Source organism: Gadus chalcogrammus, chromosome 18 (assembly GCF_026213295.1).
Source record: "Gadus chalcogrammus isolate NIFS_2021 chromosome 18, NIFS_Gcha_1.0, whole genome shotgun sequence".
Taxonomy (NCBI): domain Eukaryota; kingdom Metazoa; phylum Chordata; class Actinopteri; order Gadiformes; family Gadidae; genus Gadus; species Gadus chalcogrammus.
In genome coordinates this window covers 17,303,120-17,317,465 of record NC_079429.1, presented here as the reverse complement: position 1 = coordinate 17,317,465, position 14,346 = coordinate 17,303,120, and the positions used below count along the sequence as shown (strand labels likewise).

At 45.6% G+C, this 14,346-nt stretch overlaps 1 protein-coding gene across 1 annotated transcript in view; it reads left to right on the top strand.

The window, feature by feature from the left end:
• Positions 1-14,346, top strand: part of LOC130371258 (protocadherin-15-like) — a 191,955-nt gene that overhangs the window by 120,007 nt on the left and 57,602 nt on the right. Inside the window, exons 27-30 of the mRNA XM_056576975.1 lie at positions 3,705-3,814; positions 4,940-5,080; positions 5,321-5,448; positions 10,709-10,939. Coding sequence (XP_056432950.1) covers positions 3,705-3,814; positions 4,940-5,080; positions 5,321-5,448; positions 10,709-10,939 — 610 coding nt within the window. The remainder of the gene's footprint in view (positions 1-3,704; positions 3,815-4,939; positions 5,081-5,320; positions 5,449-10,708; positions 10,940-14,346) is intronic.

Genomic DNA, 14,346 nt, shown 5'->3' with positions numbered 1-14,346 from the left:
TTGCAGAGAGAAACGCAGATAAAGTGGACCTGGCATGAGGAGGGAGTAGCGAGTGATTGTGTTTGTAAGACCTTGGGATAGAACACGTCTTTACTATGAACGAGACCAAGCACTATAATCTGTGATAAAACATGGATTTACATATTCAGTTATCTGAACATAATAACTGGGCTGCTTTATCTTTAGGCGTCTCACACACACACACACACACACACACACACACACACACACACACACACACACACACACACACACACACACACACACACACACACACACTAACTTGCTTATGGCTGTCCATCGTATTCGATGAGGACATTGCTCCACTTGAGCTGGGTTATTGTGGGGGGTTGCGTTGATGCCATTTCATGTGGCTATGGAGGCCAATGCGCGAGCCGCATGGTTTGCCACATGTGGGGCAGATGTGGTCTGTACATGATGGGGGGGCCCCTGTAGCCCGCTGGTGTCTCTGTGCACGCCGCTGTATTCTCCTCTCAGCGGTATGCTCCTGTAGGTGTGCTACACCCTGCTGGCTGAGCACCATGTGAGACGGTTGGCAGCCAGGCTTTCCAGGGATGTTGGCAGGATGGTCGCTGTCCCCCAGCAGACCTTCGACCTTCCTGGAGTTGGCCATAGAGGATCTGGCGTGGGAGTCGCTGGGTGGGCATGCGGACTACATCGCCCACCCAACACAGGTGTCTTTGGGCAAGGAGCACATCGACGCTGGGTGTGTTGATGGGTTAAAGATGTCCACATGAGGGACTCTGTTCTCCCAGGGCACGCCCAGGATCCTATGCAGGCAGCGGATGTGAAATGCCTCAAGCGTTCTTATGTGCCTGTGGTATGGTGTCCAGGCTTCCGAGCTATACAGCGGTGTGGACGGACAGACTGCTTTGTATACAGCTGCTTCTGTAGAAACTGTCAGGTTTCTATTTCGGAAGACTCTGCTTTTAAGCCTACCGAAGGCAGAGGAGGCTAGGGCTATGCGGACCTGGATGTCACTGTCGATGTTGCAGGTGGGTGAGAGAACACTTCCGAGGAAGATGAATTGCGGGACGATTGTGAGCTTTTGGCCGTCAACACTGAAGATAGGCACTTCCGGTCGGTGGGACGATTGTTGCACAATGATCTGGGTTTTGGATGTGTTGACTTTGAGTCCAAGGGCACTGTATATTGAGGTTACCACATTTAGTGCCCGTTGCAGAGCATCTGGTGTGTGAGCGAGGAGTGCACAGTCATCAGCATACTGGAGTTCCAGGATTTGTTGTGCGGTGGTTTCGCTGGGGGCCTGAAGGCACCGGATATTGAATAGGTTTCCATCCAGTCGGAGCTGGATGTGAACACCGTCTGTGGTTTCCAGGGCTTTGTGTGAGAGGAGTGTGACTGCTGACAGGAACATGTTGAACAGGACAGGGGCTGGGACACATCCTTGCCTGACCCCTAATCCTACATTAACAGTGGGGGATTTCTGAGATGTTTAAGAATGTTGAGGAACTTTGGTGGGACCCCCAACTTTCCCAGTAAGCCCCAGAGAAGTTTCCTGTTTATGGTGTCAAACGCCTTGGTCAGGTCGATGAAGGCTACATACAGATCCTCGTGATGTTTCCGGCATTCTTCTTGTACTTGCCGAACTACAAAGATCATGTCTGTCGTACTGCGGTCTCTCCTAAAACCACACTGTGATTCTGGTAGGATATCTTCTGAGATATGAGACACTAGGCGGTAGAGCATGACTCTGGCTAGCACTTTGCCAGCAATAGAGTGTAGGGAAATTCCTCTGCTGTTGTAGGGAAAATCAGCTTTGTCGCCTTTTCTCTTCTTTCCACTCTTGGGGGATGGTTTCTGAGGACAAGATGGCATTTATCAGGAGGTGTAGCCGACGAGCGAGGAGGTATCCACTGTGTTTGAATACTTCTGCAGGGATTCCATCAGGGCCAGGACTTTTGTTGTTTTTAAGGCTTTTGATGGCTTTGTGACCCTCAGTGAAGCTGGGCGGGGAATCCATATGGTGGACAGGGGAGATGTTTTGGAAATCTACGAGTATGGATGGGTTGGGAGGGTTTTGGGAGTTGAGGAGAGTATTGAAATGCTCAGCCCATCTGTCCAGGATCTGTTGAGTGTCCTTGTGTATCAGCCGATCTTACTGGTGTTGTGCTTTTCCTCTGGGGACCATATATGGATTTGCTGGCATCATAGAATCCATGAGAGTTGTTTGTATCAGCGTTAAGCTGGATCTCGCTGGCTTTCCTGGTCCAACCGTCCTTTTTCATGACTCTGAGGGTGCGCTGTACTTCAGCTCTGATGGAGATGTAGTGACTCTTTGCAGTAGGGGATTGTGGGTAGGAGAGCAGCATGCGCTTTGTGTTTTGACTGGAGGAGTTTGTGGATATCTGGTGCAGCATTGTCAAACCAGTCTTGGTGTTTATGCTTAGTGAATCCCATTGATGTCTCTGCTGCCTGATGAATGGCAGTACGTAGGGAACTCCAGGCGGCGTTGATGTCCGGGTCTGATGGAGTATCAGGGATTGCAGAGAGGTTTGTTGCATGCTGTATCTGTTTAATTCATGTGCAACCAGTGCCGTCCTTCGCTGTGGGCAGCAGGAGAGAACACATGCACCCAGGAGGGTGCGGACATTCCAAGTCGCGATTGTAAAGGGGATCGTTTTCTTACACACACATACACACACTATATTTCTCTCTCACAGACATGCACACACACTAACAATCCCCCCCCCCACACACACACACACATACAATATGTGTTGTTGTCTCCCCCTCTCTTTCTCGGTTTCTTTATCAGACACACACATCTTTAGACGTTACCAAACCACTTACACCAAAGTTCACCCACCTGCACACGCATCCAAAGACATTGCAAAACAGCACACTCATACAAACTCTCTAATCTCTATGATTTGCATTTTCTACGTCACATTCAAATATACACACGTACACACTCAATCACATACACACAAAGGGCCCACTGACACACATTGCAATGTTACCCGTCCACCAGAAGGTAATCCTTATTGGTGGTTGTCCGCTGTGTTATGTGGATGGTGTTCCTAATTTCCAGGTTGGGTAGAATCTGCTGGAAAAGTGGCGGTTGCCAGGTTTGAAGCGAAAACGGAACATGTGCAACTAAGCAAACTAATGGGGGAAGGTATACACCAGCGTCCACATGAGGAGGAAGATTGATGGAGAAAGCAAGAACTTGGCAGAAAACACTACTAGCTATTACACTCTGCTTACCAACCTTCACACGCACAAACACACAATAAACACACACATCGTACATACACAAACACACACCCATAAATCCATAATATTAGAAGACTCCAGAAGTCTGTGTAAGTGATTCCCTGAGCCAAGCTTCCATCAAGAAAAGTCTGTTCGCAAATGTTTTTCTCCTGCTTGACTGTTTGGCAAACACAACTGCTCTGTTGGGATGAAATCGCAATCCTTCTGCCCGTCTTTGTATATCGGAGTGCAGTTTGTTGATCCAATGTGTCCCTGTAGGACCCGGCGGCTGTTTCCACAGGTTGATACTCACAAGACTTTTGCCTTCGTGGTTTACGTTGTTATACGATCACACAAAATACGGTCACACAAAAAATACCTCATAGAGACAGTAGGTACATTTCATGTAATATTAGGTTTTGAAGTAAAGGTTTGTGTTGGGTTTTAATTCATTATTTTCCCAGGTTCCCTCCAGTGAGCGAGCAGGCCCCTGTAGGGTACGACGTCGGAGCCATACTGGCCGCCGCTGTCAATCAAACCATTGTGTATTCCATCGTCGAGGGCAACGACGAAGGTCGGTAGTGATTTGGGTTGGGATTTAATTGGCTGACTCTCAATATATATATATATATATATATATATATATATATATATATATATAAATGTATAGATATATTTATATATATATGTATATACATGCTGTATATATTTATGTATATATACATATATGTCTATCTATACACATATGTATATATACATATATGTATACATATATATGCATGTATATACTGTATATATATACATATATGCATGTACGTATGTATATTTATATATAATACTGTACATATATATGTGTGTGTATATTTATGTGTATATGTATGCATATGTATATATGTGTATATATATAGATGTATTGTATATGCATATATAATGTGTTTTTATGTGTTTCATAGTTGTTAGTATCCTCAAACTGCAGTAAAACACTAAACTTTAGTACTGTGGAGGACTGATAAAGCCTTTCTCATCCTCAGACAGTAGGATATATCTTCCTCCTCCTGTGGCTGATAGTCTCTATCTCCCATTAGTCAACCTTAATATATTTCTCACTTCCACTCTGTTTTTAACTTATCTTGATCATCTGTCTTGTATTTGTGTCTTATCTGTATCCATTTATCTGTCTTTTGTTGCCAATTTGTCCCACTCTTGATATCTTTTTTATCTTTTTTTTTTCTCCCCCTACTTCTCTCTACCACCCACCTCTCTGCCTCCTCCACCCCTCCCCCTCCTCTCTCTCTCTCTCTCTCTCCCTCTCCCTCTCCCTCTCCTTCTCCTTCTCCTTCTCCTCTCCCTCTCCTCTTCTCTTTCTCTTTCTATTTCTCTTTCTCTCTCTCCTCCTCTTTCTCTTTCTCCTCTCCTCTCTCCCTCTCCTCTCCTCTCTCTCCCTCCCCCCTCTCTCCTCTCTCTCCCCTCTCTCTCCTCTCTCTCTCTCCTCCTCCCTCATCTCCCCCTCTCCCTCTCTCTCTCCCCTCTCTCTCTCTTCCCTCTCCCTCTCTCTCTCTCTCTCTTCTCTCTCTCTCTCTCTCTCTCTCTCTCTCTCTCTCACTCTCTCTCTCTCTCTCTCTCTCCCTCTCTCTCTCTCTCTCTCTCTCTCTCTCTCTCTCTCCCTCTCTCTCTCTCTCCCTCCCCCTCTGGTCTCCAGGTGTGTTTGTGTTGAACTCCACCTCTGGGGTCCTCTGCACTGCCAGACCCCTGGACTATGAGGCCAACAGCAGCTTCATCCTGCAGGTGGAGGCCCACTCCCTGGAGGTGGTCTCCTCCAACCTCCGCGCACCCTCCAGGGGTAAGCAAGAGCGTGTGTGTGTGTGGGGGGGGGGGGGGGGGGGGGGGGCACTGCGAGTGTGTTTTGTTGTGTTTGGATGAATGTGTGTGTAAACCAAGGAAGCTTTATAATTGCTTCAATTCCAGCCGTAATTACACCCAGTCTAAAACGCTTATTTTTTTCGTTCTGTTTAGTTTGGTTTTCCGCTTGCCATCTCAACTCTAGTAAAAACCTTTTGTGTGTGTGTGCGTGTGCGTGTAGTGAACACGGCCAGGGTGCTGGTGGAGGTGGGCGATGAGAACGACCACGCCCCCGTGTTCTCCAGAGACGTCTACCTGGGAGGAGTCACCGAGGACGCCAAGACCTTCACCTCAGTGCTGCAAGTACAGGTACACGCACACGCACACACGCACACACACACACACACACGCACACACACACACACACCACACACACACACACACACACACACACACACACACACACACTGCACAGACTTTGATGGTCCACATAGTCTTCCTGCGGGACTGAACAACTGAACATTTCTGATTAATAAACATCTGTCCTAAAGATAATTGAAATGTGTTTCTGTATTTGTTGAAATGTGCCTGTTTTCGTGACATCATTGGGGGATGCGTTCAAAGGCTGTTTTCCTGACCCCCCCCCCCCCCCCCCCCCCCCCGAGGGAAGAAGGGGCAAGCTAGGGATCCAACTGATAGGGCATGGCCACCACCCCCATGAACCATAGCTTTAAGTGCAGTTCTTTATTCTTCTATGTTAGAAATATAGCATCTAGTTGGTTTAACACTGTCTAGACAGTGGCTTCAACAGAGCATTCAACACGATGCTCCCATAGGACACTCCTCTGTACAGTCATGTATCAAACCACGTATTTGATACACGGTTGGGGTTGTTTCGATCCAAGCCAGGTCTGCTGGAGATCTGTTTGAATTTGGGGGTCGTGTTGGGTTCTCCTTTACACCTGGTGGGAAGGGCCTTGGGCTTTTGTTTGAAGTGTCGCCGTGTATTATTGAGTTCCTCTAAGGCCGCCCACTGGGTGCGATGATAAGGCGCTCCCTGTCTGCTGTCTCTGGTTACGAGAAGCTTTCGACTTCTATTATTAATGAGACACTTCCTCCACCTATGACTACATTTACTATGGCTAATAAATCCCCTGACCTGATCCACCCAGGGAATCATGCTCTTTATAGGTAAGGTTTCATCATTGCCGATCAATGTCAGTAATTATAATATTGCATTTTGGCGCTTTTATTTAATTAAAAACTTTATTTTACCTACTTGTACCAAGGCCATGGAGAACATGAAATGATGGAAAAGATGGAGAGGGAAGGAGAGGGCGTGAGAGAATGAAAGAAAAAGAGGCAGAGAAAGAGGGAGACAGAGCGAAGACGAGGGAGACACAGATAAGATGCGATTTAACACATTTCCAAGGACAGTGGACCTGCCTTCTTTGCTCGAAATATATAACAACCAAGATATCCAAATCAAGGCGGTGCAAGTGGTTTCTTTGGCAGTGTTGAGGGAGGGAGGGAGGGAGGGAGGGAGGGAGGGAGGGAGGGAGGGATGGTTTGTGAGAGACGGGTCCAATAACAGGGGGGTGGAAAGGGTGTGCGTGTTTGGGGAGTTGTGTGTGTGTTGGGCTGAGTGTGTGTGTGTGTGTGTAGGGGGGGGGGGCTGATTGTAACCTTGTGCCAACTGGTACCCCTCTTTGAGCTAAGAAAGGGAGAAAGAGAGAGCAGCAGAGAGAGAGCAGCAGAGAGAGAGCAGGATAACATGTACAATGTCTCAATAGATGGGTGAAGCATTTGAGAGACGGAATGGCAGAATGAAAGGCCGACCCGGATAAACAGACAGATGGACGAACGGGCAACAGGCAAAATGACAGACGGACATGTTACCAGACAGACAGACAGACAGACAGACAAAGGACAAAAGACAAAGAGAGAGAGATCCGTCTGAACTGGGGAGGATGTTTGTCTGGCTGTGTTCGACCTTCGACACTCGTGTGTTTGCAGGTGTACACGGGCCATGACCTTTAAAGAGGACGCCCACAGACAGCGCTAACACCGGCCCACACAGTGCTAGTTATACAAACATGGTCTTAAACAGCAGGGTTATATTAACCACAGCTAGCAAGCTACATTAAAAAAAGATATTACTTTTGAATGATTGGCCTTATGAAGGGTACATCGATCTCTGTTACTGAGACAGTTTGATGGGATTCAATATCCCCTGTTTCCATTAGTGTGGTTCTCCATCTGTGATCAACACCTGTGGTGACTTGCCCAGCTCAATCCCAGGGCCAGAGGACGTAGCTTCCTTACCTGCGGGTAAGGTGTGGTAGTCAACATAGCGGCCCCTCTGGTCAGATTTAGCATTGGCTCTTTGGCACAGAGCAAAAAGGTAATAAACCACAAAGGAATTACTAATCACGAATATTTGTATAAATGTTCAATTATATGTTCCTAGCTTAAGAGGAAAACGTAATGTTTTTGTCTGCTTCCTCTTTGACGTCACTTCCTCTCATTATAATTACTGACATTGATCGGCACTGATGAAACTTACCTATAAAGAGCATGATTCCCTGGGTGGATCAGGTCAGGGGATTTATTTGATTATTTACAGATACAGAGTGCCTCTAGCCAAAACATCTCTCGAGAGAAAATCCTTCATAACCAAGGCAATACACACACACAACATACTTCTTACACAAGCACCACATACAGACAATTAGAGAACAGACTGCCTTCAATCAAAGAAAATGCTCTAATATTGCAACATGTTGGACAAATACAACTTTTGAACTTTGAACTTTACAACCTAAGCCTTCCATTTGACCTTGTTGGCCTGAAGCCCACAACACTACCATGGACTCAAAATGGCTGCCGCCTGACCCTGTCTACCAAGGCAAAAAAAAACAATTTCACCCCCACTGGGTTTAGAGATAGAGGACGACAAACATTACGACAACCTTCCGAGCATGTCATTTTAATGGCGCTCGCTAATTTAGGATTTATTTTAAATCTTCAACGACATTGTTCCAAGACTTCATCCCGAACAGCAGCTGCTTAATGATCTAATTTCTATGACTGCGGCAGAAACTTTGATTAAACTTTTTAAATTATTCATCCAGTCGCCTCGTTGGTCGCCGTTGTCTGGTTTAAAATGTCCTAGATCAAACCAGACACCACACATTTACACACCGCGTCGGAGTCAACCACGCAGGGCGACAGCCAGCTTGTCAGTCAGGGTGAGGCGTCTTGCTCAGGGACACTAATCTATCTGTAAAATATTCCTTATTTTTCCTTCACTGGGTCACACCCAGTGAAGGAAAAGGAAGGAGTATGCCTAAGCTAGACCTAAGACTCTGGCCCTTGCTTCTGATTGGTCTAAATGAAGTGGTTCCTCCCAAACTAGAGTCAAGCCTGTCCCATGCTGAGCATCAGTGTTGTCGGATAGGCTGCATTTGATTTGTTGATATTGAAGTTGAAGTGCATGCTGTTGGTGTGAAACTACTGTGCTCTGGGAATACCCGAAAAAACAAAAGATCCCTGCCGATAGATTCCGCTCAGTGCAGTCTCCCCTCCATCTCTCCACTTTGTCTTTGATTCCTCTGACATCTAGGGATGACATCATTGCCCTTGTGTACTTGAGCGGATATCTAAGACGCACAGGAAGGGATCTTGTAACAGTTGAGACCCAGGGCTTGTAGCAGGGATGAGTTTCTCTTTTATTCTTGTTTATATTTTTGTTCTCTCATAAAAAAAATCTCAATGACTGTTGGAAGGTTTGGTTGAAAAATACATATTGACACAAAAATAAAAAATAAAGATATATCTGAGCTGGAACAACCTTCCCTCTTTTTCTTCAAATATGCCTTTCTGTTGATAGTGTTCTTCCCTCACCTCCTCTGTTATCACCTGCGTTTTCCCTTCCTTCACTCCTTTCATTTGTTCCTTCTTTCACTCTCTCGATTCTCTTGTCATTCCTTCCCCTCCTTTTATTTCATTGTCATCCTTTTTCTCCTTTCTTCTTTTTGTTTTCTTCCTTCCCTTCTCAGTTCATTTTTTCCTTCTTTCCGTCCTTCCTTCCTTCCTTCCTTCCTTCCTTCCTTCCTTCCTTCCCTCCATCTCTCCCTCCCTCCCTCCATGCTCCGTTTGTTTATTTGAATGTGCCGGGTGTCTGGGGGCTAAATCAGTAGTCTGTAGTGCCGGTCGTTCTCGGAAAGAACCAGCCCTGAATCAATGTCTCTGACACGCAGGGAGGGAGACAGTTAGGGGAGGGGGAGGGGGAGAGGGGAGGGGGAGAAGGAGAAAGGGGGGAGAGGGAGTGAATGAAGCAAAGGAGAAGGAGAGGGACAGAAAGACAGAAGGAAGGAGAAAGAGAGAGAGGGACAGAGAGATAGAGAGAGAGAGGGAGAGAAAGACAGAAGGAAAGAGAAAGAGAGGGAGAGAGAGACAGAAGGAAGGAGAAAAAGAGGGAGAGAGAGACGGAAGGAAGGAGAAAGAGGGAGAGAGAGACAGAAGGAAGGAGAAAGAGGGAGAGAGAGACAGAAGGAAGGAGAAAGAAAGAGAGGGAGAGGTAGAGAAAGGCGGAAGGAAGGAGAAAGAGAGTGATGGACAGAGATAGAGAGAGGTAGAGAGAGCTGGCAGAGTGTATCTCGTCTCCCAAAGGGAGTCAACCTGTGTGATTGTAAGGGAAGAGAGGACAGAAGAGGTTGAGAAGGGGTTGTGTTGCTGTTTACGGCTCACCGAACCCCCTAGCGTTCACTCCAAGAATTACAACGGCATATTGATTCAAAGTAAAAGGAAGTGTTGAATGCATAAAAGACAAAAATCGTGAAAAATTGTATTATGTTTGGTTTGCAAGAATGTTGTTACCACGACGAAAACTTTTGTTTCGGTCTTTTTTGTCGGCTTCTTTTTGTCCATTTTTGAAGTGACATGTCCAGGTATATATGACTGAATAGCAAGCTTGTAGCAGAAAGAAGTAGAGAAATGATGATGACGATGATGATGGAAGAGGAGATAAGAGGAGAGAATATAAATGACTATATAGTATAAATCATAGATTATAAATGATAATTAACATTATGAATCCTCCTTGTGTGTGTGATGTTTATGGTTTTGAGGTTGGCGATTTCAATTATAAAATACAGTTTTAGATTATGATTACATTGAAGGTGATAATACTAAATAATACTATTGATAAAAAATTGTTTACCCCCATTTACTTTCTCTTTAACTATATCCTTATTTCTCTTTATATCCTGTGTGTGTGTGTGTGTGTGTGTGTGTGTGTGTGTGTGTGTGTGTGTGTGTGTGTGTGTGTGTGTGTGTGTGTGTGTGTGTGTGTGTGTGTGTGTGTGTGTGTGCAGGTGTATATCTTTATCATGTGCATGTTTGTTTGTGTCTGTCTATATTTCGGTTAATGCATGGGTGTGTATGCTTGTGTTTGTATGTGTCTCTCTCCTTATGGGTGTGTATGTGCGAGTTTGAATGTGTGTCTCTCTCCTCATGTGTGTGTGTGTGTGTGTGTGTGTGTGTGTGTGTGTGTGTGTGTGTGTGTGTGTGTGTGTGTGTGTGTGTGTGTGTGTGTGTGTGTGTGTGTGTGTGTGTGTGTGTGCAGGCCGTGGACAGGGACACGGGAAACTACAGTACAATGCTGTACCACCTGATCATCCAGCCGCCGGCGGGCAAGGAGGCGAGGGACAGCAAGGACGGCTTCGTGATGGAGCCTCTCAGCGGCCTGCTGAAGACCGCCATCATGTACCGCAACAAGCGCCGCCACCACTTCAAGTTCAAAGTGGTCGCCACCGACGACTACGGCCGGGGCCACAGCAGCACGGCGGAGATAGTGGTGGGTCTGCACGGTGTTTGTCCTCCCTTGGATTCAACATGGCTTGCACTCATTTTTTTTTGGTATGCTTTATGATAGATTAAGATTCAGAGGAAGGTATGGGAGAGAGAGGGGCGGACATACAGCAAAGGACCACGGACAGGAATCGAACCTTTGTAGCTGCGATCAGGACTTAAAGGAGCATTTCACCGGTGGAGGCATGAATATGTATTGAAATTGGGTCCTATATGTAGTCGAGTAATAAAATAAATTTCTAATTTGGTGCCGTCTTGACCGAGAAAAGGCAGAAAGTGACTTTTCAACTCCCACCGATGCAAAGCTTCGCTGGCCACTCGTTGTCCCGAGTGTATAGCGCTCTGCACAGCCACCCCAGACTGTCAGCAGGGAATACGTCGAAATGCATGTACGTCATTATTGGACACTTTAGTATGGTTAAACATGATTATCAATCACAACGTTTATAGGTCATAAAAGTCGAAAAGCATAATAGGTCCCCTTTAAGGCTTCGTTATGTCGCAACGCAACGCAATGAACGTGTTTTCGTTCTACGTCGGGTTTAAGTTGGGTTTACGTAGCGGACCAATGAGCTGCTCCCCCCGCGACCCGACCCCGGATAAGCGGACGAAAATGAGATGAGACCAATCAAAGCCGTTCCTGCTACGTCGCCTTGAAGCAAGGTTACAATTTTTGGGATGCGCACGTCCGGCCCTTGCGGTGGATGCAAGGAGGGTCCGCAAGGACGTAATGGGTTTGTAAACCCCCTTGCGTTGTGTTGACATGAAACCATAATTAGACCTTGGGCCTTAGTGGGACGCGCTCTAACTAGTGAGCCACCATGGCCCCATGGCTTCCTTTCTTGGCTTCTCTTCCACAGGGAAAAGCCCCAAGCTGGAGGCAACATGTGTGGTGTTGGTTTGGTCCAATATTCCCCTTTAGTTTTAGTCCGATACCATACTCTAAATTCCCATATGCTTTCATGCAATGATCATTATGTTTAGAAAGGTACATATAATTCTCGTATCGTGATATTTATTTAATTCTGCATGATTATTGTGATATTAACATCTTCCATGTTGCCCAGTCCTCCTTTCTTGGATAGTGTTATCAAATACTGCTGATATGAGTGTTAACTTTGATGAGCCGTTGTATTTTCCGTATCATTTTGATTCCCATCTGACATTCAGGTTTATTGGAAATTCAAAGCCAAAGTCGTTTGAACACCTCAAACACAGCATACACATACAACATAAACAAGATTATATGTCTGACATAATCGTTGTGCTAATAAGTAGAGCGTGCAGCAGCCAGCATTAAATGTGGACAATAAACAATAACAATTAAGTGCAAGCATATTAATAATTTAAAAAGTATAACAGTGCATGGATAGTAAGATAAGTCCAAAGAAAGCCGGAATTAAATATTAAATATGAACAGTAAAAATGTAAATAGTAATAATTTAAACAGTAGGATAGACAGTCCAGGCTGGGGGAAGGAGGGAGGGGTTGTGCATAGGGGCTAATATAGCCAGTAAACTGTAACAGTGAACAGTGTAACAGTAAACAGTAGACAGTCAGTACACTGTTTACAGGTGATAGTGGGAGTGGTGGTAAGGGAGACAGTCTACATAGAGAAGTCTATCTCTCCTCTTCCTCCCTTCAGGGACATATTAAACAGATGTATGGCCCTGGGGACAAATTATTTCCTTAGTCTGTCAGTTTGACATGGCATTGTGCGTAAACTTGAGCTGTTCATGTTCATCTGCTTTGTGATCGTGCTGTGAAGAGAATGACAATCGTTGTCCTAGATGGTGAGCAGTTTGTTCAGGGTGTTGTTAATGTGATGAACTCCAGTTCAGTGCCCACAACAGAGACAGCTTTCCTTACCAGCCTGTCCGGTCGCCCTGCATCCCTCTTCTTATGGAGCATTTTCCCCGGCGGGTGCGGGTCGGTTCGGTCTTCAAAGGTGCATCCGGAGGAGCTTGCTGCAGACATTGAAGGACCGCAGCCTCCTCAGGAAGGACAGCCGGCTCTGCCCTTTCTTGTAGAGTGCATCGGTGTTGGCAGACCAGTCCAGTTTATAATCCAGGTGTATCCCCAGATACTTGTAGGTGTTCACCCCCTCCACATTGAGTCCCTCAATAGAGACTGGCAGCAGAGCTGAATTGGACCTACGGAAATCCACCACCATCTCCTTGGTCTTGTCAGTGTTGAGCTGTAGGTGGTTGAGTTTGAAACGTTGCACCAACTCCTCCACCAGGCTCCGTAATCCCCCTCCTGCCCATCCCTGATCAGGGATGGGGGTCGAAACCCGGTTCTATCAAGGAACCGGTTCCACTTTTTTCAAAACCTGAAAATCATTAACGTTTGGGCTTATTGATACCACTGTCGAGTCCCGCCGTCCATTTATTATTATTTTTGTCCCGTAGGTCCTATAACGTAATGTTGTGTCCCTCGAGTCGCCTCGCGGCATTTAAATCAAATCAATCCAATCACTGCAGTGTGTCCACCAATGTTTTTGAATGGAATTGTAAGCAAACAGGTATTCCAAGTAAAACAAGTCTGGAAGTTAACTTTGCTCGTGAGGATGGCTGAACGGGTGAAAATAATTCATTGTATAGGGGGGAACGCAACCTCAATGGCTAAGCACATTAGCATTGTGCATCAAATGAAGGCCAAATGCAGTACCATCGGAGACAGTACCTTCTACTGTCGCCGAGTTGAAATTACTCCTGTCTCCTCCTTCTCCTGTCGCACCACAGACGGGCCCGTCTTAATCATCCGCTCAAAGTACGAGCGGTAATCGCACACACAGACATTGTCGCTACTCCCGTCAGTTAAAAATAGCAATCCAATTGTGAAATCGGTGTTGTAATCGGCAGCATACAGGGTAGTTATCTTAAAAAGTAAATAAAGTTTACTCTACGTTTAAAGCGTCTTAGAGTACCATATTAAGCGCTATATAAATTGTATTTATTATTATTATTATTATTATTACGTTACTTCAGGTGGAACTTATTGACACAACATTAACATATAAGTGAACTGTACTGTTCTTACTTTTTGCATCTACAAACTATCAATATAAATACATCAAAGAATGACTCACTTGGTCAAGAACACACATGCACACTTGCTCCATTTTACGTGGTGGAACAAACTAGAATAATGTGCGACTGCGCGTCAATGTTTACCAAAAGGAAAATGACCCCAACTAGTGGTAAGGGCGCATTACTATCTGCCTGACAAAACTACCAAATCAGACAAATACATGGGGAATTCAGAACAGTTTGACTTACCTTGCATGGACTTGCATCACCTTACTTATCAGAGATGATTACACCATATACAACGCAAGCCCTCTTTAGGCTTATATAATGTTCTCCTGTTCATTGTTTAAGTCAACAATAA